This window comes from Fundulus heteroclitus, chromosome 10, assembly GCF_011125445.2.
Source record: "Fundulus heteroclitus isolate FHET01 chromosome 10, MU-UCD_Fhet_4.1, whole genome shotgun sequence".
NCBI classification, from domain to species: Eukaryota; Metazoa; Chordata; class Actinopteri; order Cyprinodontiformes; family Fundulidae; genus Fundulus; species Fundulus heteroclitus.
In genome coordinates, this window is record NC_046370.1 from 26,488,967 (window position 1) to 26,512,393 (window position 23,427).

Genomic DNA, 23,427 nt, shown 5'->3' on the forward strand with positions numbered 1-23,427 from the left:
TGTGTCTGTATAAACTGAGACCATTCATTCGCCTCCTTCTCTTCTGTTTTGTTTTGCATCTGTCGATGACCTCCATTCGGAACTGACCAATGAAAGAAAAGTAGGTTACGCTCGCGCATGCGTAGTTGCGCCAGAGTAATTTGTGTTGATATCCTGCTTACTAGTATTCATTTAGTCCTCCGCGTTCCATAGTCATTTTTATCCTCAGCGCGGGAGTTTGATTTGCAGGGGGCAGCCGAGCTAACCTAAATGTTTTCTATATGAGGGGCTGATGGAAGACGCACGGGATTTGGTGAGTGACACAATTTTGGGCCTGAGCTAGCGCTCCTCCTTTGTTGTTATCCGTTTACGCTAGCAAGCTATTGCTTCTGATAGCGTCATTTATTTAAAAAGGCGCCTCAAAAAACCATGTGGTGAAATCAAGAGAACGTTGGTTCATCGTAACTTTACACGCACTTTTATATGTTTCATTGTAATGTAGTAAAACTTTGTGCTTTTTTTTAGAGAAATAAATCGGGGAAATCGATTTCCTGGAGCTAGTTGTGCTAGCGCTTCTCGGCAGAACTAGCATTACATGCTATTTTAAGTCCCTCTCTTATCTTTGCTCGTTTTTCCCCGTTTTTTTTATTGCAGTCTTCTGTTTTGTTTATGTGCATTTTTATTTAAACTCTACTTGATGGCATGGTTATGTTCCTTGCATCCTTACATGTCTGTGTGGGTTTTAAATTCCACCTGTAATGAACTGAAGAGGAAGTAAACAGGTTATGGCAGCACGAAATGTTTTAGGTTCGTTCAGATGTTTGGGATCAGCGGGTAGTAGGCATGGGTTTTTCAAAAAAACAAGGAATAAGCATTTTATGACTTAGGAATAACGAAACAGACACAATAGACCAGAGTGGTTTCATTTGGGTTTAAATAAAGACTAGATTAAATGATGTGCTCAGTATTACAGTAATCTAGTGTATCAGTTATCTACTTGATTAAATGTAAGAATATTATTTACTGTATGGAATTTGTCATCAGTTTCAAAAAACCACCATATTATTGCCTTTTGGAGTTTTATAATTCAAGAAGGACATAAAACTTTTGCCAAAGAGAATTAATCAATTTTCTTTAATGGGATGTTCTGTGGAAAATTATGTAATAAAATGTTTTTAAAAGCACAGTTTCCGATCTAGTGACAGAAAAAGTCTAAAAAAAATATATTGCTACCATAGCAGTACTTTTACCACCACCCAGTTGAGGAAATTCAATGCAATTATTAAATAAAAAACTGAAAACTGTTAAAACCCACATTTCTTTGTATTTCAAAACAATTGGTTCTTTATAATGTTTTAGGCACATTTATTAAGAGCCATGGTGCAAGGTCCCCTGTCTCAGTTAAATCTCACACTAAAGTGTAAATAGCTGACCTGTTGCTGAGCTACAAAGAAAATTACAAATCAAACACTAGAATTAATCTGTTGTGCTTGACTCAGTAGTAGAGTTAGTGAAATAAATGAACTTTTCAACAATGTAGCTTGTGCCTGTGATGTGCCTGTGTCTAGGAATCAGAACCAAAATAGTGAAATGGTTTAATACAAAGTCATCAGAAAGCAATATGAAATAATTAAATTGTACTTGATATTTGATCATATTTGCAACTTCCTCCCTGCATGAGTAATGAAAATGCTTCAAGAAAAATGTATAGTATGGGTTTGTTTACGGAGCAAAATACTCATTGGAGGGGACTAGTGTTATGCCAATGATAAAATGCCAAACACAGAACCAATTCCACTTTCAATACTGTCAACATCTTTTTTAAAGGGACAGGGTTCTTTTTGTCTAGGATCATAAAATCTGATTACGTAATTACAAAATGAAAAACTTAACTTTATTTGTACAAAACCAATAAGTAGGGGACAACTCAGCCTTTGTTTAGAGAAATATATAATTTAATTTCTTTCTTTGGCAAAACTGTAGAGAATATAACACTTGGTAGAAGTGTTCATATGTTTTTGGAAGAATGTAGCTTTTATTATTATTTTTATTTATAGGCAGTTATTGACTGAATTTTCCTGCTGAGAAACAAAATCATTCTGTACTAAAATAAATTATGTTTTAAACAAACTTTATGTGGTACATGCAAAAAGTAAAAAATGGCGGAGCTAAGGATCTGGTCCAGATTATATTCAGTCTTTCTGGTCCTTTGGCATGTTTTCCTCAGTGATCAACTGAAGAAAACATGCCAAACACCCGTAGAACACCAGCGGCGGTTCTACGGGTTCCCACTTTTTCTCTGCTCTAATTATCAGCTTCAGTCTGACTTCATCATAACCTGTGTTATTATTAGCCACATTATCCTCTAATAGTTATACAACTAAATGGAGATGTAAGGAGTGGTTGTACTGTTTTTTTTTTGTTACTTCACTATTTATGAACTGACTGAGCCATCACCGGATTAACGTGTCCCTGCGTTGATTTGAATATATGTGCTAACAGATGGTATTAGTTTATGTCAACTGGGAGGTTTAAGGCTGAGATACACCAAACCCAAATTAGCATCCCATCTGCTGGAATTTTTTTTTTTTTTAAGTCGTTGCAATTGCATCCTTTAGAAGTGAATAAGGCTGGGCAGACCCACTTGCGGTTTTATGTAACTGTCTGCGACTCAAACAAATGTAGACCCCCGCTCCGTCGTGGTTGAGGCTACGCAGCAATTGGATGGGAAAGTTTTGAGTCAAGACAAAAAGAGAGACATGTTGGCAACGTAAAACACGTCAGCTTTGGGGGAAAAACATGAGCAAGACTCTGGAGCCAATAGGTCAGGGGGAAAAAAATCAACGGATGTACGGATCTGTCCATCGACCCGAACAGTTTGGTCTGTCACAGCCTTAAGAGTGTTTTAAGCAGGGAAGATGGCTTAGACACAAAGAGCTGTTTGACTCACCCACCACCTGAACATAAACTTCTTTAAAGGTGCATAGTGTAAGTTTTGAAGTTAAATATCATTTATTTTCTTTCCCATACATGCCCTTATAATTGCCTGACGTGTGAAATTAGATTTCCCCTACTTACTGTCATTACCTCTATTGCCTCTAAGCTTATAAGTTTTGAATGCTCTGGTTTACCTTTATGAACGAGAGCACGCAGCTTTGAGTCTCCGCTGCCATTGATGCATTAGCGAGAGAAGGCGGGCTAACTTCAGTATTTATAACTTTCTTACCCGAGAAAGCATTACGTCTATAAACAAAAAACCCGTGCAGTCGCAGCAGCAAATGCTTTTTCTCTTCTCCCATGTGTGTGCACAACACTGGTGTCATTTCAACTTGTCACCAGAGAGGGCAAACCCTTTGTTGTCAAGAGACTGCAAACATGGATGTCTTAGAGGCCTGTCTACATTTCACAAATGACTGCATATTTGTTGAAATCATGCTTTTGTGCCTAAAAAGTGTGGCGCCCTCCTAATGTTTAACAGATGCCTTGCATTGAAATTTGTATCAATATTGCTGTTGGTTCAAAAGGTATTGTGAATAACTGACGTCGGTAGCCATGGGGTATAAAAGTGGCTCTCTCGGTTGGAGTTGAAATAGTGTGTGTGTGTGTGTGTGTGTGTATATATATATATATATATATATATATATATATATATATATATATATATATATATATATATATATAATCACCATCCTTCCTCTCCTGCCCCTGCAGCTTCTATAACTACACTGTTAAGCTGAGATACAAAATGCTTTCCATTGTAGCTCTGTAGAATTTTTAGTGGAAAGTCCAGTGCGTTTCAGTTTCCTGAGAAAGAAGAGCCGTCGTTGGGCCTTCTTTACCGGTTGGAAGGTGTTCTCAATCCAGGAGAGGTCCAAAGGCACTTGTAGCTGGAATTGTTGCAGAAGGTGGCTCTTTAAGTACTCACTGAAGGGTGTGAACAGTAACGCAGCTGAAGTTTTCTGCTATTGTGTCCTTTTTGTTGTTTGCTTCAAAAAAAAAAAGAAAGACATTTAAGTAAATCTGTCGGCATGTTCTGTAGATAAAATTATATAAAATCTTTAACAATCGCTTTTAATTCCAGGCTGTGAGACAAAACATGAAAAAAGCCAATGGGGTGAATACTTTTGTAAGGCAATGGTGATTATCAAATATTGCAACAAAAAATGACGGGCGTGTTTTACAGATCAACTACCTGCCTAATAGGGATGCACGATACATCAGCATTAACACTGGCATTGGCCAACGTCAGTCATTTTTTATAACATACCAGAATCAGTCTGATAAGTAAAACTGAGCCGTTATTAGCAACCGAGTTTTATTTCCACCTCGTTGCCCTTTGTGCCTGTGTTTCGTGCGGCTGTTGGTCATGTGTTGTTTTTTGGGAAGGTTTTGGCCATGTGACTGACAGCAATGCATCACACTCAGGATTGGTTTTTTGTTTGTTTGTTTTTTGTTTTTTAAATGAAGCAGAGATGCAATGTTAGCAGTGTGGTTGTTCTTCACAGTGTCCAAAAGAAGACATACGAAAAGCAGTGTGGAAGTGTAGAAGAATAAACCAGTCAGAAATTCAGTTAGCGCAGTTTTCAGTTGGTAAAAAATTGTGCAAAATTTGATCACTTGTTTTCCTAAGCTTAAGTCTGTCCATTTCATAGTGCATGTCCTTTGCAGATATAAAGTATGTCCGCCATTTACTGTGTTTTAATTTTTTCTTTTCTTTTCTTTTTGCTGTTTCCATGTAAAGGCCGAGCGCACTGCACGTTCAGAGCGGAAGCGTAGGGACTCATTCGGGATGTTTGATGGCTACGACAGCTGCAGTGAGGAGTCCACCACCAGCTCCAGCTCAGAGGATAGCGAGGAGGATGTTGTGCCCTCCATCCCAGCCAGCCTGCCCATCATCAAGAATAATGGACAGGTCTACACCTATCCTGATGGCAAAGCTGGGATGGGTCAGTACAGAAAAACGCCTTTATTCTGCTTCTCTTTGAGACTCTTGGCAAAAAAGATGTTGAAATGGGACTCTTAGATGGGCTAACTGTGGTTGTTTTGGTTAAAAAAAAGTAAATTATTAGCCTGCCTGTTATTTAGATTTTCATTGAATGTAAAAACAGCTTCAAAATGATTGGGGACCTTTCAGATTCTTGTTTCTGGGCTGCTGTTTCTTAGTATTTATTGTTTTGAGTGTGGTTCTCTTGACAACGGTGTTCTTTAAACCTATGACAGTGTCCATAACTTCAGTGTTTTCCTTTGACAAGCTCTGTATATTAGACCCATTGAACTGGGAAGAAGCAGCTTCCTGTCCGTTATTTCAGGGGGCTTTTCTCCTGTTAGGGCCGTCTTTCAGATAGCTGCAGGCGCTGTTTCATTTTAGAAGCTGCTCGTTTACACACCTGACCTGATGTTTGCATGAGGAGAAATTTAAAGCTGATTCCATAGGTTTTGTCCTCATCTTTGAGGGACTCACAGATTTTTTTCCTTCTGTTTGGTCTTAACAATTGCAGTGAATTACACTTATTATTTAGAATTCTGTTTTACAAAGAGTTTTTTTCCCCTTCTTGAAATAAAAGCTTGTATAATGGCATTTGTTTTGTATCAAAGGTCGTTCTTTGCTGTGTTCTGATCTTTACAGCCACATGTGAGATGTGTGGAATGGTGGGTGTTCGAGATGCTTTTTATTCCAAAACCAAACGCTTCTGCAGCGTGTCTTGTTCCAGGAGTTATTCCTCGAATTCTAAAAAAGCTAGCATTCTGGCACGGCTCCAGGTAAACTCATTCCATTCGCAGCCAAAGGCCGATATTTCAATCTACTTATACTGATCCCTGGCTTGTTTTGTTTCATAAGGGCAAACCTCCGACAAAGAAAGCAAAAGTTTTGCAGAAACAGCCTCTTATGGCAAAGTTGGCAGCTTATGCCCAGTACCAAGCAAGTCAGCAGAACCAAGCCAAGTCCAAATCTGGTAAGTCGGCTACAAGAACCCGTGGAATTTGATGAGTTTTCGAGTTGTAGGCTTACTGTAGCTCTGCACCTTTTCTGGGCCTACTCAGTGGTGCCTGTAGAGAGCTTTGACTGGGGAAGGTACATCTGCAGCAGTAACACAGTGGGAGCTCCCGTCAGCTGTTTTAAGCATGTAAGTTAAAGCTGAATATCAACTGGAGACCGAGGATTTAAACTCTCTTTACTGAATACCTTTACTGATTTGCACATGCCCTCAGGCCCCTATGGGGACATGCTGGGGAGACATAGAAGAAGGAGTGAGGATTGAAGTGCCCAACTCTGACACCAACCTCTCCACTAAGGTCTACTGGATAGCAGAAATCATAAAGCTGGCAGGTAAGACTGCCGGAAAATGTAAAATGTTCCAATGAACAAGCTGCAAAGGATATGTGAGCATAGTGAAAAAATATAAACTTTTTTTAAATAAATTTTGGCCATTTTTCTTACTGTCCCCTGGTCATTTCTTTTATATTGACGCGGTACACCAATGATACACTTGAGATAGAAGCACTGCATTGGAAGGAGATGGAGCATCCTGCATACAGTTTAAAACTGATTATTTGTAACATTCATCACAAAGACAATAGCAGACGGTGTGTCTTGAATGATATTTCCATCATCCAATATATTTCATGATGCTTGTGCTTCCACTGCTCACATTTTTTGTCTCCTGTTTTCAGTTTTCACACCAGAAATCAGAGTTATTGGTAATTTAATGTTTTCCAGAGAAACTAAGATTTTACTTAGAAACTCTTTTAATAAAGCCTTAAGCCAAAATTTTGGCTTTTGCTCAAATCACCTCTTTACTCGAGTCTGTCCTTAAAACAAGTGCATTTCAATAGATTCTTTGAAAAGATATTTCAGAAATTAAAAAAGTGCAGCCTATGTATTTTATAGATTAATTAGGGCTAATAAAAGCGGATTTTTAGTGCAGAAGTGTTTCAGGGGTTTTGGTTTTAAACAAGCCTAGAAAAAAAACCAAGGGAACTAATTAGGTGACTGGGTTTTTAGGGCTTTTTATGCTTTCTACATTTATTAGTACGAGGTGTTGTTTTTCTTTTTTTGAACGGAGACACGGTTAACAGCGTGTGAAACTTGAATCTCCCATGTTTTGCGTTTTAACACAAAGTGGATTTTCTGCTGTTGCTGTGCAGGGTTCAAGGCACTCCTGAGGTATGAGGGCTTCGACAACGACACCAGTAAAGACTTCTGGTGTAATCTCTGCATCCCTGAGGTGCATCCAGTAGGTTGGTGCGCTTCCAGCAACAAACCTCTTGTACCTCCAAAAAGTGAGCATTGCGCCACATTTGTTAAAAGCTTGATGTTGAAGCTGCTGAGACTCCTGCATGTTGATGCTAACTGTTGCTGGGGCATCTGTCATCTCCCTTCTAGGCATACAGCATAAGTACTCTAACTGGAAAGCCTTTCTTGTGAAGCGTCTCACTGGAGCAAAAACACTGCCATCGGATTTTAATGCCAAGGTGAAGCACACAGCTTCCTAGGGACACAACCCAGCTCTGCTCAATGTTTTCTTTAATCAGCCGCTAACTCGATGCAGACAATTTATTTTCATTTTCCTAACCGTAGGTTCGTGAAAACATGCAATTCCCATTTAAGAAGCTGATGCGGGTAGAGGTGGTGGATAAGAACTACTTGTGCCGGACACGAGTGGCTCTGGTGGAGCAGGTGATCGGAGGGCGCCTCAGGCTGGTCTATGAGGATGACGGGCTAGATGACTTCTGGTGCCACATGTACAGCCCCCTGATCCACAATATAGGCTGGTCGCGGAGTATCGGCCACCGCTTCAAACGATCTGGTGGGAACTGAGAATATCCAGCAGCTGTTTGTGTACTGCTCTACTGAGACAAGTAACGCTCCAGCCCATTCTGAGACTGGAACACCTGAGCTGTTTGTCAGAAACTGTTAACTCTATAGTGTGTGGGGTTTGAATGAAATTATCTTGATGCTACAGGTCTGTTTTTTTTCCAAAATGTATTCATTTATTATTATAAAATCTTCTAGTAACACCTTTTTTAAATATAGTTTAAAATTTAAATGAATGAAAGACATTAAGATAATTTCATCTGCCAACCTTTTACCATTAAACAGCATAACATTTTTTTCAACTTGCAGGTTGTTTTAAAAATGATAGAGAACTACTTCTGATGGATGAAGCCTGAATCAAATTCTTTTGTCCTTCATGTAATCCTAGACAATACCCAGGGTATTTTTAGGGGCAGTGCCCTGCTTTAAAATAAATCTGATGTCAGTCAGACGCATCCCTGAGGCTAGCTAAAGGATAAGTTCACCATGTAGCCAGGTGTATAAAATCCAGCTCCCAGGCTGCTTCTACAATCATTTGTGAATGAATAGGTTGCTCTCAGGAGCTGGGTGAGCTGAGTTCTGTGATGGATGCCTCCTGTGGAGCAAGTCCAGTGGTTAAAATTCCTCATTGCTAAATATTCTATAATCAGCTGTTTGTGGTATTATCACAAAGTGGAAGTGGTGGGCTATATGAAATCAGAGTGGGGTCAGAAGATGCTCCTATGCAGAGTGCACAGAGGTTGATAACTTTCTGCAGAGTCAAACTCTGCAGATCAACAAACCTTATGTGACCTTCAGCTTGGCTCAGGAGCAGTCAATAGAGAGCTGCATGGAGGGCTTTCCATGGTTGAGCAGTGGCATCCAAACCTTCCATCACCAAGTGCAATGCAAAGCGCCTGAGCGTTGTGTGGTGCAGATGGAAGGAGGTTTTCTCCCAGACAGGTGCTTTCCTGACTGTTTTATGTTGCTCTCAAACATCGAGGCATTTCAAATAACCAAACAACATTTAACGCGGTGAGTATGGCCAATGAATGGCTAACCGCTAAGCTAACCGGATACATAAACAAGTGCGCACCTGCAGCCAGCAAATGGAAACTCATCAAGGAACGAGGATGGAAGGACGATTTTACCCAGTATAATAAAAAGTGTTTCTCCCTGGGCTGCCACCTTACCGTGGTGGAGGGGTTTGAGTGTCCCAGTGATCCTAGGAGCTATGCTGTCAGGGGCTTTAAGCCCCTAGCAGGGTCACCCAAGGCAGACAGGTCCTAGGTGAGGGACCAGACAAAGCGCAGCCCAAAACTCCCCTTATGATGAGTACGAATGTTGGACCTCGTGTTCCCTCGCCCGGACGCGGGTCACCGGGGCCCCACTCTGGAGCCAGGCCTGGAGGTGGGGCACGTTGGCGAGCGTCTGGTGGCCGGGCTTTTGCCCATGGAGCCCGGCCGGGCTCAGCCCGAAGAGGCGACATGGGTCCCCCTTCCGATGGGCTCACCACCTGTCGGAGGGGCCAAAGGGGTCGGGTGCAATGTGTAACGGGTAGCAGTGGAGGGCGGGGACCTTGGCGTTCCGATCCTCGGCTGCAGAAGCTGGCTCTTGGGACGTGGAATGTCACCTCTCTGGTGGGGAAGGAGCCTGAGCTTGTGCACGAGGTTGAGAGGTTCCGACTAGAGATAGTCGGACTCACCTCGACGCACCGCTCTGGCTCCGGAACCAGTCTCCTTGAGAGGGGCTGGACATTCTTCCACTCTGGAGTTGCCCATGGTGAGAGGCGCCGAGCTGGGGTTGGCATACTTGTTGCCCCCCATCTCGGTGCCTGCACGTTGGGGTTTTCCCCGGTGAACGAGAGGGTGGCCTCCCTCCGCATCCGTGTGGGGGGACGGGTTCTGACTGTTGTTTGCGCTTATGCGCCAAACAGCAGTTCAGATTACCCACCCTTTTTGGAGTCCTTGGAAGGGGTACTGGAGAGTGCCCCTCCTGGGGACTCCCTCGTTTTGCTGGGGGACTTCAACGCTCACGTGGGCAATGACAGTGGGACCTGGAGGGGCGTGGTTGGGAGGAATGGCCCACCTGATCTGAACTCGAGTGGTGTTTTGTTGTTGGACTTCTGTGCTCGTCATGGATTGTCCATCACAAACACCATGTTCAAGCATAAGGGTGTCCATATGTGCTCTTGGCACCAGGACACCCTAGGTCGCAGTTCAATGATCGACTTTGTTGTCGTTTCATCTGACCTGCGGCCGCATGTCTTGGACACTCGGGTGAAGAGAGGGGCGGAGCTCTCCACCGACCACTACCTGGTGGTGAGTTGGCTCCGATGGCGGGGGAGGAAGCCGGTCCGACCGGGCAGGCCCAAACGTACTGTGAGGGTTTGCTGGGAACGTCTGGCGGAGTCCCCTGTGAGGCGGAGCTTTAACTCCCACCTCCGGGAGAACTTTAAACACGTCCCGAGGGAGGCGGGGGACATTGAGTCTGAATGGACCATGTTCCACGCCTCTATTGCTGAGGCGGCTAGTCGGAGCTGTGGCCGCAAGGTTGTCGGTGCATGTCGTGGCGGCAACCCTCGAACCCGCTGGTGGACACCAGCGGTGAGGGAAGCCGTCAAGCTGAAGAAGGAGTCCTACCGGGCTTTTTTGGCCTGTGGGACTCCGGAAGCAGCTGATGTGTACCGGCAGTCGAAGCGGCAGGCGGCTCGGCTGGTCGCCGAGGCAAAAACTCGGGCGTGGGAAGAGTTCGGAGAGGCCATGGAGAAAGACTTCCGTACGGCTTCGAAGCGATTCTGGTCCACCATCCGGCGTCTCAGGAGGGGGAAGCAGTGCAGTACCAACACTGTTTACAGTGGGGGTGGTGTGCTGCTGACCTCGACTCGGGACGTCGTGCGTCGGTGGGCGGAATACTTCGAAGACCTCCTTAATCCCACCAACACGTCTTCCATTGAGGAAGCAGAGCCTGAGGACTCTGGGTCGGGTTCTCCCATCTCTGGGGCTGAGGTTGCCGAGGTTGTTAAAAAGCTCCTCGGTGGCAAGGCTCCGGGGGTGGATGAGATTCGCCCTGAGTACCTTAAGGCTCTGGATGTTGTGGGGCTGTGTTGGTTAACACGGCTCTGCAACATTGCGTGGACATCGGGGGCAGTTCCCCTGGATTGGCAGACTGGGGTGGTGGTCCCCCTATTTAAAAAGGGGGACCGGAGGGTGTGTTCCAACTACAGAGGAATCACACTCTTAAGCCTCCCTGGTAAGGTCTATTCAGGGGTTCTGGAAAGGAGGGTCCGTCGGATAGTCGAATCTCGGATTCAGGAAGAGCAGTGTGGTTTTCGTCCTGGCCGTGGAACACTGGACCAGCTCTACACCCTCAGCAGGATTCTTGAGGGGGCATGGGAGTTTGCCCAACCAGTCTACATGTGCTTTGTGGATCTGGAGAAGGCATTCGACCGTGTCCCCCGGGGGATCCTGTGGGGGGTACTCCGGGAGTATGGAGTACCGGACCCTTTAATAAGGGCTGTCAGGTCTCTGTCCGACCGGTGTCAGAGTCTGGTCCGCATTGCCGGCAGTAAGTCGGACTCGTTTCCGGTGAGAGTTGGACTCCGCCAAGGCTGCCCTTTGTCACCGATTCTGTTCATAACTTTTATGGACAGAATTTCTAGGCGCAGCCAAGGTGTTGAGGGGATCCGCTTTGGTGGCCTTAGGATTGCGTCTCTGCTATTCGCGGATGACGTGGTCCTATTGGCTTCATCAGGGCGTGATCTACAGCTCTCACTGGAGCGGTTCGCAGCCGAGTGCGAAGCGGCCGGGATGAAAATCAGTGCCTCCAAATCCGAGACCATGGTCTTGAACCGGAAAAGGGTAGAGTGCCTTCTCCGGGTTGGGGAGGATGTCCTGCCCCTAGTGGAGGAGTTCAAGTATCTTGGGGTCTTGTTCACGAATGAGGGGAAGATGGAGCGGGAGATCGACAGGCGGATTGGTGCAGCGTCTGCTGTGAAGCGGGCGCTGTACCGATCCGTTGTGGTGAAGAGAGAGCTGAGCCAAAAGGCGAAGCTCTCGATTTACCGGTCGATCTACGTTCCTACCCTCATCTATGGTCACGAGCTTTGGGTCGTGACCGAAAGAACGAGATCCCGGATACAAGCGGCTGAAATGAGTTTTCTCCGTAGTGTGTCTGGGCTCTCCCTTAGAGATAGGGTGAGGAGCTCAGTCATCCGGGGAGGACTCAGAGTAGAGCCGCTGCTCCTCCACGTCGAGAGGAGCCAGTTGAGGTGGCTCGGGCATCTGGTCAGGATGCCTCCTGGACGCCTCCCTGGAGAGGTGTTCCGGGCACGTCCCACCGGGAGGAGACCCAGGGGAAGACCCAGGACACGCTGGAGGGACTATGTCTCCCAGCTGGCCTGGGAACGCCTTGGGATTCCTCCTGAGGAGCTGGCCCAAGTGGCTGGGGAGAGGGACGTCTGGGCCTCCCTACTGAAGCTGCTACCCCCGCGACCCGACCCCGGATAAGCGGAAGACAACGGACGGACGGAGTATGGCCTGGTAGCTTTCCAGGTTTATAATACAGCTGGGGAAACCCGGATGACCTTGCCTTCCACTGATCCTAACCAGTTTACTAACTCTGCAGAAATGTAGTGCCGGTACACCCGGTTATGTCAAATTTTCTCTTGACATTTATTTTCACTACACACTTCAGGGGATTTGCTTGGTCTTGTTTTGTCCAGAATATGGGGTTTGGCTGTATTCTGCCAGGAAGAACACTTCCAATAAACCTCAATGGGACAGTGGATGGGTATGCATTGTTTAGCCAGCACAGGTTTCTGGCTATTCTGGGCCGGTAGTGTTATTGTAAATCGTCTGGATTTAGAGGAAAGGAGAAAAAAAAACTTTGAAAGAAAGCTCTGTGGCCCACTGTGTTGTCTTTTGGTGCTTGTTTGAAAAGCTTATTCTGAAAGTCCAGTCAGACTTTGCTGATGGACTAGAATTACCTGATGTTAATCAACAGGCTAACTAGGATTAGTACATGGTGGAAATGGTGAAAGATAAAGTGCATTTTACTTGAGACGTCTGCCTAGAAGGACACACAGCCCAAATGAACACCCAAGACACAGCACAGAACTCTGCTCCACCACATCCCAAAGGCTATGCTATGGTGGAAGAAGAAACCAATTTGAAGTCATTTAGACTTTGTGACAAGAGCATTATCCTTGATTCACTAAGTGAAATAAATCACATATATCTGTTGATTATGACAATTTTCCACTTGCAGCTAATGACCACAAGAGATTTAGGATTGAAATATCAGACCAATAAAAAAGTTTCTAGTGCAAAAATGTGCGCTTAATAAAAGGATGTTTGACACCTGTTTAGTTATTTTCATAAGGTAGTTTTAATCTGACAAAAGAGGCTCCTTGCACCACAAATTCTTATTTATTAAACATGACTGTATGTTCTTAGAGGCTAAATCTTGGTTGTAATCGAGAGCTTTTTTCAGGCTTCTATCCTCTGGAACCAGTTTGCCCATTCTCCACCGACATCAGCTAGGCACTTTCATCCACACAGCTTTTGCTGACTGGATGCTTAACCGCTTCCAGATGCCTAAATGATGAGTCTATGTGTCTATTAACAAACAGTTAAATGGCTGCACCTATTAAAGGTAGAGTTGGCAATTTTTCCAGAAGTTTCTTCAAGTCCCTTTTTTAATAACTGAATGCGCAAGACCATCTGACCTGCTCTTCCTCTGCTCAGGGGGGATCGCATGAAAAAATCCCCCAAATCCACTGTGGTCTTATTTCTTTCTACTGAGGCCTTCCTCTTCTTCTCATAAAGTTGTACGCGGTTTGCTTCTTGCGATTCTCAGCCATGTTCAAAGTCTACGATGAGAGCAGCGAAGCTACAATGAATGGCTAACCGCTAAGCTAACCGGATACATAAACAAGTGCGCACCTGCAGCCAGCAAATGGAAACTCATCAAGGAACGAGGATGGAAGGACGATTTTACCCAGTATAATAAAAAGTGTTTCTGAACAGGAATAACAACTATAGCTTTAAAGTGGCCAATGAGTATAAATAATATATATTGTCTAGGTGTTCATTTTGAGTTTGAAAGTAACACTGACGGGAATGTTTTGTTGTGCAATTATTTCTACCATTAAATGGTAATATGTGATGTATGTATTTTTTTATTCTTTTTTTGGCTAATGTAACACTTGTTTCCTCAGATGTCACAAAGAAATCAGAAGGACAAGTCGATGCCCCTGCACAACTATTTCAGAAGGTAATAACGTATGAGGATATACCATAACACACAATAATTTTAAAGGCAAAACAGCTATGTTGTTCTGGGTTGATATTATAATATTTCCGGTCACAGTTGTGGAAAAATCAGAAGAGCCACAACAGTATTAAGGTAGTGAAGGGATTTTGGTGACAGCGGGAGCTTGATGGTAATTGTTGGCCCAATCGTTAATTTTCAGTTGCCTTAGGATGCCGATAGAGACAAGTGTATCCTTAAATTAGGGATAACCTGTCCATGCTGCTGTCTGCTATCTTGATACGTTGGTGATTTAATTTATGTATTTGTGTGTCTTTTAAGTGGGTCTTAACTTGAGGAAATGGAGAACGTCAAGTCCGGTCACGTATTTAAGTATGTGTGTCGCTTGTGGTTCGCTCCCGTTAAGTTTGTGTATACTTAGAACAGTTGGGTAGACATCACTGCGGCATGGCAGTGTATTTTACTTTTACATGAAATCGACTCGTTTAGCTAATTCATTTTCATAATAAGGATCAAGCTACCATCTGGAAATGAAATTCTGAGTGTCCTCAAGTGCTTATATAATCAGATCAAAATACTTGTCTGGGAACTGGGTATTCTGGTTTGTTGGAAATGAAAAGAAACACAGCATCGCTGCTTTTTTTGATTAACGAAAGCATAAAAAAGTGAGCCCATTTACAATGGGCTACATATGCAGGGTGTGTTCTGCTGATTTTGGTTCATGCAGAAATGAACTTATTTGTGCCCTTAAGGGACATTATGCATGACATTCATAGAGTAGATTCTATCACTTACTACTTACTCCAAAAACTGACCCAGACATGTTTTGTTTTAAAGTTTCCTGCTTCTAGACAAGCCATGTTAATATGCTGATAACCTAGTTTAGACTAGTAATGCTGCATTCAGACCGAACGCCATTTGAGCGTGAAAAAAGCGTCCAGCGCCTCAACTTGAATGCTTTTACACTTTGAAGTCAGTACCCTGTCCTTTTCCTCAAATGGCAGGAAATATTTACCATGGTTAAAGTTTTGATAACTTGAGATCCCAACTTCTTCACTAATCCTCCTCCAGGGAAGGTCCTTTACTCTCTCTGCAGTGGTAGCTCGGCTGATTGTAGATATTAGGATGGGCACAAACTGCGACGAAGAACTTCTCCTCCATTGTCGGCCTCCAGGCTTTTCATGGTCCTTCTGTCCCGTCCGAAAATGCGCCACTATATCACATATCAACCCCAGTCTCTGATTGGTCGACGCTCCGTATACATCTGCAAAAATTCTGATTTTCCAACTCTATCATCGGCCTCTTTGGCATCAGATCCTTGAAATCTCAATATTTGCCAAGCCTGATGCGCGAATGGCATCAAAGCACTTTGCAGGATCTCCCTTCTAACTTTAATAACCACTTTGTACGCTGTAGTTTTGCATGAGCGTTCTTTGTTTAGTTGTTTGTACCTCTGCCATTCTTTAAAAATTTCTTGGTTTGAATTGTACAAAGTGACATCAGGGTATTCTGAGCTATTAATTAGAATTATTAATTGAATTAATGTGTTAATGTTATGGCATTGGTCATGTCTTCCAATACCCTTAAGGTGAAAGGCTGATGGGATGTGACAGAGGTGTACGTTATATGTCCAGGGTCCCCATGGGTCATTGAAATCCTTGAAAGTGTTTGAATTTGAAAAAATAAGTTCAATGCCCTGGAAAGTTTGTGAAAACAAACCATAAAACCCACCGTCCTTGAAAATGGTTGAATGCTTTTCTGGGGCTTGAAAGTTCACATGGATGACGACCACTGTAAACGTATCATTTTCTGTTTAGCAAAAAGATCAAAATCAAGCTTTAACTGTATGCCATTTCTACCTGAACCTTCTTGGGTGGTTCTCTGTTCACCACTAACCCTGTTTAGAAGATATCCCATCTAATTTGTCCTTATGCAACATCCCATTTTCTTTTGCAGTCAAACTTATTGAGATGTATCTGTTGCCTCCATGATTGTTCCAGGTTAAAGATGTGGACCCCAGCGAAGAGTGGTTCAAAGATGGGATGAAGTTGGAAGCTATAGACCCCCTCAATCTCTCAGCTATCTGTGTGGCCACAGTAAAAAAGGTGAGCGTGTTGTTTTTATGTGATGTTCATGTTAAGGGTAGATGAACAGTATGTTTTCATATCTTGAACGTCTTCTGAGAAGCTACCTCATGCGTCTTCTGCTCTGTAGGTGTTGGCAGACGGTTACCTCATGATTGGAGTTGATGGCTCGGAGGCCATTGACGGATCAGACTGGTTCTGCTACCATGGGATGTCTCCCTCCATCTTTCCCGTCGGCTTTTGTGAAATCAACAACATTGAACTCACGCCCCCTAAAGGTAGTTTCTTGGCCTGCTTCAAGTGTAACTGAGCCTGTGTTTTAAAAGCCAGATTCAGATTTAATGTGTAGAGGGAGCCTCCACTGATGCGTTTGGTTCCCCATCTCTACTTGTTATTTATGAATGACCAGAGGGAGCTCCGGCTTTGTACGTTTGTAATGGAGTGTTTTGTGAAAGAGGCTTTACAGAAGATCAGATACAGAAGATGCTCAGGGTACTGGTTAAATACAGGTTCTCTGTTCTCCAGGGTACACTAAGTTGCCATTTAAATGGTTTGACTACCTCAGAGAAACGTGCTCAATAGCTGCCCCTGTTAAACTCTTTAACAAGGTAAGACTTTATGTTCCTCTTTAATTAATGTCAGTTAGACGTCAACTTTGCATGGAGTACGTAAATCACCTACCATTGGCTTTACAGGAGGTTCCCAATCACGGTTTCCGGATAGGCATGAAGCTGGAAGCCGTTGATTTGATGGAGCCGCGGCTCGTATGTGTTGCCACAGTAACGAGGATCGTGCACCGGCTACTAAGGATCCACTTTGACGGCTGGGAAGACGAGTATGACCAGTGGGTGGATTGTGAGTCACCAGATCTCTACCCAGTGGGCTGGTGTCAGCTGACGGGCTACCAGCTCCAACCACCTGCCTCACAAAGTAAGGACTTCCACTCTTCAGACCTGTTCAGACCTGTTGTTAACAAGTCACTACTGTCTGAAAGCACGTTTGGCTGCAGTTATAATGTTAATGCGTGTATTAACTACCTAGTTTTGGTTTGTCACATAAAATCCTAATAGAACAAAGTTTGTGGTTGTGTGAAGGTTCAAGCAGAAGGAACACTTCTCGAGGCACGGTAAAACGAATTGATCATCCACCAGATTCACTGCTAAATAAAAAAACCTAGACCTCAAGTAACGCTGAGTGAAAATCCACCGCTAGAACTCAACAGCAGATTAAGGGTCAAGGAGATCAAAATCTTCCTGGAATCAAAATTCTTAGTTATTTTATGTTAGACTTGATACAGAACAAAAGAAACTCACTGGCTCTACAAATTTGAGACTTTAACGAAACGATGCATTTTGAAACTAAAAGCAAGTTAAATCAATGACTCTGGGAGGATCTATGGAAGTTAGGGTGGTGCTGAAGTTATTGTGAAACCTGTTCTCGGTTGTCAATTGTGTTCTTTGTTGATGTGAAACATTTGCCTTCACTTTCAGTTTGGGTCTCTGCTTTCAGGTAGCAGAGACATGCCCCTGTCGGTGCCCAAGCAGAAGAAAAAGACGCCACAGTACAAAGGACAAAAGAAAAGTCAGTACGCTTTCCTGCAGGTTCTCTCCTCTTCCTCTGTCATTCCTCTTCCTCATACAGCCATCTTTGGTCTGGAACCTTTGTTCCAAACTGTTTTTTTGGACCTACCTTGACCCAACTTGGCACAGCATAGGAAAAAGATGAAGGTAGCATCTGTTTCCTTTGAGAAGGTTAGGTTGCATTGGCCTCTGGATAAATAAAGCTCTGGGAAGCAGGGAGGATTGTCTTAGACCTTTTAGTCTAGTCTGACATGGTAGAAGCCCATAAAGGCCATGCCACCGTGAGGACTAATGGACACTGGTAAACCCTAACCACACCATTTAACTAGTGGTGTGGTTGAAGTGCAAGCATTGGGTGGAGGCCTTTCCTTCTGTCAGGAGATCTTCAGAGCGCACCTCTTGGAGAGTTTCTTTCAATTCCTTAGGTATATTCAAAATATTAATATTGAGAGGTTATTCTGGAAATAAAGAAAAACGCACTGACAAATCCTGTTATTGTTTTTTTTCCGGAGGGGCCGGGGGGCACCTCAAAGCATCTGCTCTTAGGGCCCCCCAATCTCTAGCACCGCCCCTGGGTGGATGGGTGGAGCGATGGAAGCTGCCAGGCTGGAGGAGCGGTTGTCTCCAGGGTCTCCTGAAACAGGAGACGGGTACCTGGAGGCCAGAAGCATTGGGGCTTCTGTTGTAGACTAAAAATGTCAGGTGGGGGAGGACTTCTGGTTGACCTCCAGAAATATCTGGCAAACTGTTAACAATTCAGAATGAGAAAACGGGGAGGAGGCCGAGTCCATCATCATGGTGGACATGGCTGAGTTGGTTAAAACACTCTCCAGTCACAGCGTGAAAGGGTGGATACGATTGGTCCTAAGATGAAGGCTTGGGATGATTTTCTGCTGTCCTGGTTGAGAATGTCGCATGGAGGCAGAGGAAAAATGTTCTTGAATACTTCTCCAGCCTGGAAAAACACTGGCCTGCATAGGAACCTCTTCTGCCTCACATCAGGGTAAAACGTACTTCATTCAAAAGTTGCCGTTGTTAGGTTATGCATTCCCAAATGTCATTTTGAAGATGAACCCCAAGTGAACGGCTTTGCACATAGGAAGGGCGTACTGAGTACAGCGTACCAGGGGCTTATTCAGACGGGTTAGTGGATGGAAGTCACAGCAGCGCGGTTTGTTGGAAGGTTGCATCCTAAGCTCTAACCTCTTACTTTCCTTCTTGGTTCATAACTGAACTCCTCAACTGACCCCATGTGTATGATAAGCCCCTGGTAGCTGACCCCAGTCTGGCTTGGTGTTTAGAGAGGAAGATTCCAGTTGGTCGACGACCCTTCAGTCAGTCAGGCAGGAGGAGGAGCAGCTTCTCAGGAGACGAAGAGCAGAGTCCACCCAGTTACCATGTCCACGGGCCCGCTCGGCCCAGAACCCACCTCCATCTGATCCACAAATCAGGTACTGGCACACTACTGACTACATCAGATGGGCCCGGAGCGCCTCCGCCTTGGTGTGGAGCGGCAGGCTGCTGATGCTGCCGGACACGGCGGCCTCTGGTGGGACCGGTCACTGTCACCGTTTCACTTCCCTCTTTATGTGATTCTCTCAATGTTTCATCTCCAGATTGAAGCAGCATGTGTGGCGTCCGCTGATGCTCACTGTGTGTGCAGTAACACAACGCGCCGCCTCTAAAATCTGTCAGTCGTGGAGCTCACCCCCCCGCTGCCGTTTTCTCTCCCTGCAGAGTCTCTGCTGCGGATGAAAGAAGACATGGCCGATCTGGACGAGTTCACCTTCACGCAGGGAACCTCAGACCAAGAAAGCAATGGCTCAGGCAGCTACTACATCAAACAGGAGCCGTGAAGGTCAACGGGACACGGAGGAGAAGCTCGTGGACGCACCTGCAGAACAAGACGCCGCAGCATCTGGAATCACTCTGACGGACGCAGGAGAGTTGAGACAGGCGAGCCCAAACGGGATCACCTGATGTGTGCTGCACATGTTGGAGGGGCCCAGAGGTCTGGGCTTCAGGCATTGTCTTGTCTACCACCTTCTCTGCTCCACAAAACGACTCCAGGAACGGATTCAGCTGCTTCTACCTAAATCTGGGCCACACCCAGAGGAACCGAGAAGCTGTGCGAAGCATTTATTGAGCCGGGTCTATGGTTTTTGTTTTTAGTTGCTTCAGTTGGTGTTTGGCTCTCGCAGCGTGTGGAGACAACAGAGACCTTTACATTTTCCTTCTTTCCTTTGGAACAATATTGACAGATTGATCTTTGTTTTTTGTTTTTTTTAATAGTACTTGAAGATTTGATTTGATTTTCTACTATTTTTGGGGTTGATTTGTTTTATTTTGTCTTTGTTGCATTAACATTTAAAGTGGTTGTGTGGGAAATGTAATATGTGTGCTGTTCCATAGAATCCTTTTTTGTTTTTTAATCCAGAGGTGGGCGGAGACACGTTGGAATCCAAGTCCCAACTGTACATAAGACAGCTTTCTATAGAGACGGTCCAGTGCAGCTCAGCATCACTCCTTAACCTCTGTGTGTTTCCAGTTCAGCTGCCCTCCACATGATTCCCCTGAAATCAGCTAAACCAGCTGCTCATGCAAACCTTTTGACCTTCGCTCTGCACAAGCAGCTTCCTGATCACAGTTTACATTTCAGTCTCAGCAGCTTCCCCTCAACACAACCTCTTCATTCGACAGAAGAAACGGGCCGGTTTCCCCTGGCAACCAGCTTGTTGGTAGTCAACAACAAAAATTTCCTCACATTTTTTTTTTTTTTTTTTTTGGAATTTAGGGAAACATTTTGTTGCAGACAAAGATTTAATTGGGAAACATCAACCCCAAAAGCTTTTTTAAATTGTATTTGTCTGAAAAAGCACTTCAGCTCATTCCGTGGTTGTTGCCGACACGGCATAATGGGGCCCCCCAGATTTCTGCGATGGGAGCAAGTCGCCTACATGCAGGACTGTGCAGCTTGAAGAGGCTTAGGGTCAGAGAGAGATCTACCCTCAGTCTGCTGCTGATGAGCCCAAATGCTGCTGTTGAGAATTGTCGTAAAAGGAGCTGTGGCGGTCTAGTCTTTAACTGTGATCACCTTCAGATCTCACCCACAGCTGAGAGAAAGAGACTAAGGAGCGAGCAGACATTCACACAGCTTTGCTGTCGGGTGGAAGCGCTGGCAGGGGGAGCTGCACTGTTCCTGCGGAGCAGGCCGTGGCCTGCTGGAATACTGCTCAGCCTATTTACTGATTAAACACTGAATACGCGCTCTACTGAGGAATCTCTGGCGCCAACCGTTCTTCACTGATCTGTTCAGGCTGGAAAAATCTGCCGTGTTGGAGCAGTCTTCTAAAGAGGCTGTTTTCATACTGTTCATTATTATTAATACTTGGCTAATATGCACACATTTGTTTTTTTTTTCTGTACTTTTGGTTCTTATGTATGCAGATGTGTTGATTTATCTGAGCCACAGAATGACACGATGCACTGCTACTCCTGCAGTCCAGTCCACAGGCAAACGAATACATCCAGCTTCATTTAAACATTCGTACAGTGTACACAGATATATATATATTATATATGTATATATAGAAGGTGGGACTGCTTTGGTTGTTTAAGCTAGACTTTTGCAGCTGTTTTTCTACTACCTCCTAATGCCAACAGATTATAGATCAGCCAAGAGGATGAAATCAATATTTGCAGTCTGTTAGCATATGCAAACAAATACCGGTTCCTTAGTGATCCACTTTAAGACCACACACCAAACATGGATCCATTTCCTGCATACGAGGTAGTCTCATTTCAATGTTATGCAATAACAGAGCTTATATTGTTTGGTTCTATGAAATAAAATTTATCCCAGCTGCAATTTCTCAGATCATTATAGAACTCTAAGGAATAGATCATTTAACAGAATCTTATAACTGTGATTATTCAGGGGTGAGGGTTCAAATGGAACGCTCGCTGGATGGAAATGCAGAGCAAGCTCAGTGACGCTAGCAGGTCCACACTTTCTCTTTCTACCAGTTAGGTTCATAATCCACTTCTCAGGATGCTTTCCTCTTATCTTTAGATGTTTAGTGATGTGGGGGGTCTGCAGGGTCTGGGAGGTTCAATCATCTTCATGTTCGCTCCTTCTCCGGGTCTAAAGCAGAGCTGTAAAAACTGTTAGCCTGTTGACAGTCCAGAAACTCGACCACTCTTCCTCACTGAAATTTAACAAAAAGCAAAATTTCATCTAAATATAAGTGACGGAAATTCATATTTTTTCACTTGTTTCAGTTCTATTTATTTTAGCATGCACTGCTATTTTCTTTTAGTATAAACGTATTTTGAATCCTCTGTTTCTAACTTTAAAAAAAGCCGTTTTATTTTGTTTAAATAAATGTTAAATATGGGGCCAAGTTTCTGAATCTGAGGGAGAAACTTTACAAAAACATTTACCAGGTTTTTGAACAATTGGCATCAGAGAATGCCCCCCCCCCCCCCCCCCCCCCCCCCCCCAGCTACCTGTTAATATTTTTAATAATTACAGCTTGATAACGTGAACACAATCAAAAGGAATTTTCAACCAAGCTTAGGTTTAATAGTTTGTTCCACCTTTCTCCGTTTTTATTTTAAAGAAAACCAGATGCAACGACACATTGACATTTTCTGAATGTGCGTCAATATAAAAATTAATTTGTGGTTAATTTTTTTTTTTTGAAAAAATTTTTTTACATGAAGGACTTGTGATAACAGCATGCACAAAGTTCACAGTTTATGTTGGACGGTGTTTTGGTTTAGAAACATTCTTCCTCAGGTCTGCATTTTAAGTGTTTTGAATTTATGAATGGTCCTTTTTTTTAATCTGGGGTTTATTGAAGGACGCAGCTCTTGTGAAACAGCTTTTAAATGAGCAATAAAGGACTGAGTGTGGATTGTTGCCCATTAGCGCTGATTGAAGCAGGACAAAAGCATTAATATTTCAGTCCACAAACTGCTGCCACCCCCAGGAAAGCGCATCATCATCAGATGCATGCTCTGATTTCAAATCTGCCTTGTTGAGAAGTCAACCCTCCAGTTTGAGGCTGATCCCTTTTGCCCTTTAGCCTCGCATGGCGAGGAGATGGAAGCGATGATTTGGACGCATTTGCAGAACATGTACAGACGTGCTGAGCTATAGCCCACCCCCCCGCCTTTCCCTTATTGGGTTGTTGATGTTGTTGGTCGTGCTTCAGTGTGTCGGGTGGTCTCTTTAGCTGTGAACAGGAGCATTTGGAAATCCAATCCCACCTAGAATTGAAAACTTTTTTTTGAAATGGGGCGTGTTAGCTTGAGCCGGTCAGAATCAGAGTGTTTAAACTGCGTTCATCTGAATCTTAAACTTTAGATTGTTGAAAATGTATTGAGATTAGGAGCAAAATGTCGCCCAGTCAAATGGGAGTAGATTCTTGATGGGTTTCTACATCCTAACTTTTTTTTTTGACTCGTTTTCTTGACTGGTTTCATTTTGTAGGCAATGATTGGTTTCCTTTGAAGGCCTAACTTGAGGTCTTCCCTGTCCTGAGGAGCATGTTGGAAAGTCCACCCACCCCCCCCCCACCTAGATACTAACACGGGTCTTTTGTATGTAATAGCCCTTAAGAAAATCATGATATAGTGGTGCTATATATATATTTATATTTGATAAGAATTACTTATTGTGTTGTCAGAAGATAATTGTGAGTTCAGGTTA

General features: G+C 44.0%; 1 protein-coding gene across 2 annotated transcripts; it reads left to right on the forward strand.

The window, feature by feature from the left end:
* Positions 1–115: 115 nt before the first annotated feature.
* mbtd1 (mbt domain containing 1) lies at positions 116–21,936 on the forward strand. Of its 2 annotated transcripts, XM_012876246.3 has the most exons (17): positions 116–292; positions 4,721–4,925; positions 5,606–5,739; positions 5,819–5,933; positions 6,022–6,104; positions 6,190–6,307; positions 7,126–7,260; positions 7,364–7,452; positions 7,559–7,787; positions 13,995–14,050; positions 16,048–16,152; positions 16,262–16,409; positions 16,657–16,739; positions 16,827–17,061; positions 17,641–17,712; positions 19,013–19,162; positions 19,449–21,936. In XM_012876246.3, exons 1-17 carry the CDS (start codon positions 272–274, stop codon positions 19,565–19,567), a joined length of 2,097 nt encoding a protein of 698 aa, XP_012731700.2. In that variant the 5' UTR covers positions 116–271; the 3' UTR covers positions 19,568–21,936. The 2 variants fall into 2 exon arrangements, with proteins under 2 accessions (XP_012731700.2, XP_012731701.2); XM_012876247.3 differs by lacking the exon at positions 19,013–19,162 and having other exon boundaries at positions 118–292.
* The last annotated feature ends 1,491 nt before the right edge of the window (positions 21,937–23,427 follow it).

Excerpts from the sequence above, each read along its gene's own strand:
- mbtd1 (XM_012876246.3), top strand. The coding sequence starts at position 272 with ATGGAAGACGCACGGGATTTG. Across the intron at positions 7,788-13,994 it reads CCACCGCTTCAAACGATCTG|ATGTCACAAAGAAATCAGAA; the intron begins GTGGGAACTGAG and ends TTGTTTCCTCAG. Across the intron at positions 17,062-17,640 it reads CCAACCACCTGCCTCACAAA|GTAGCAGAGACATGCCCCTG; the intron begins GTAAGGACTTCC and ends CTCTGCTTTCAG.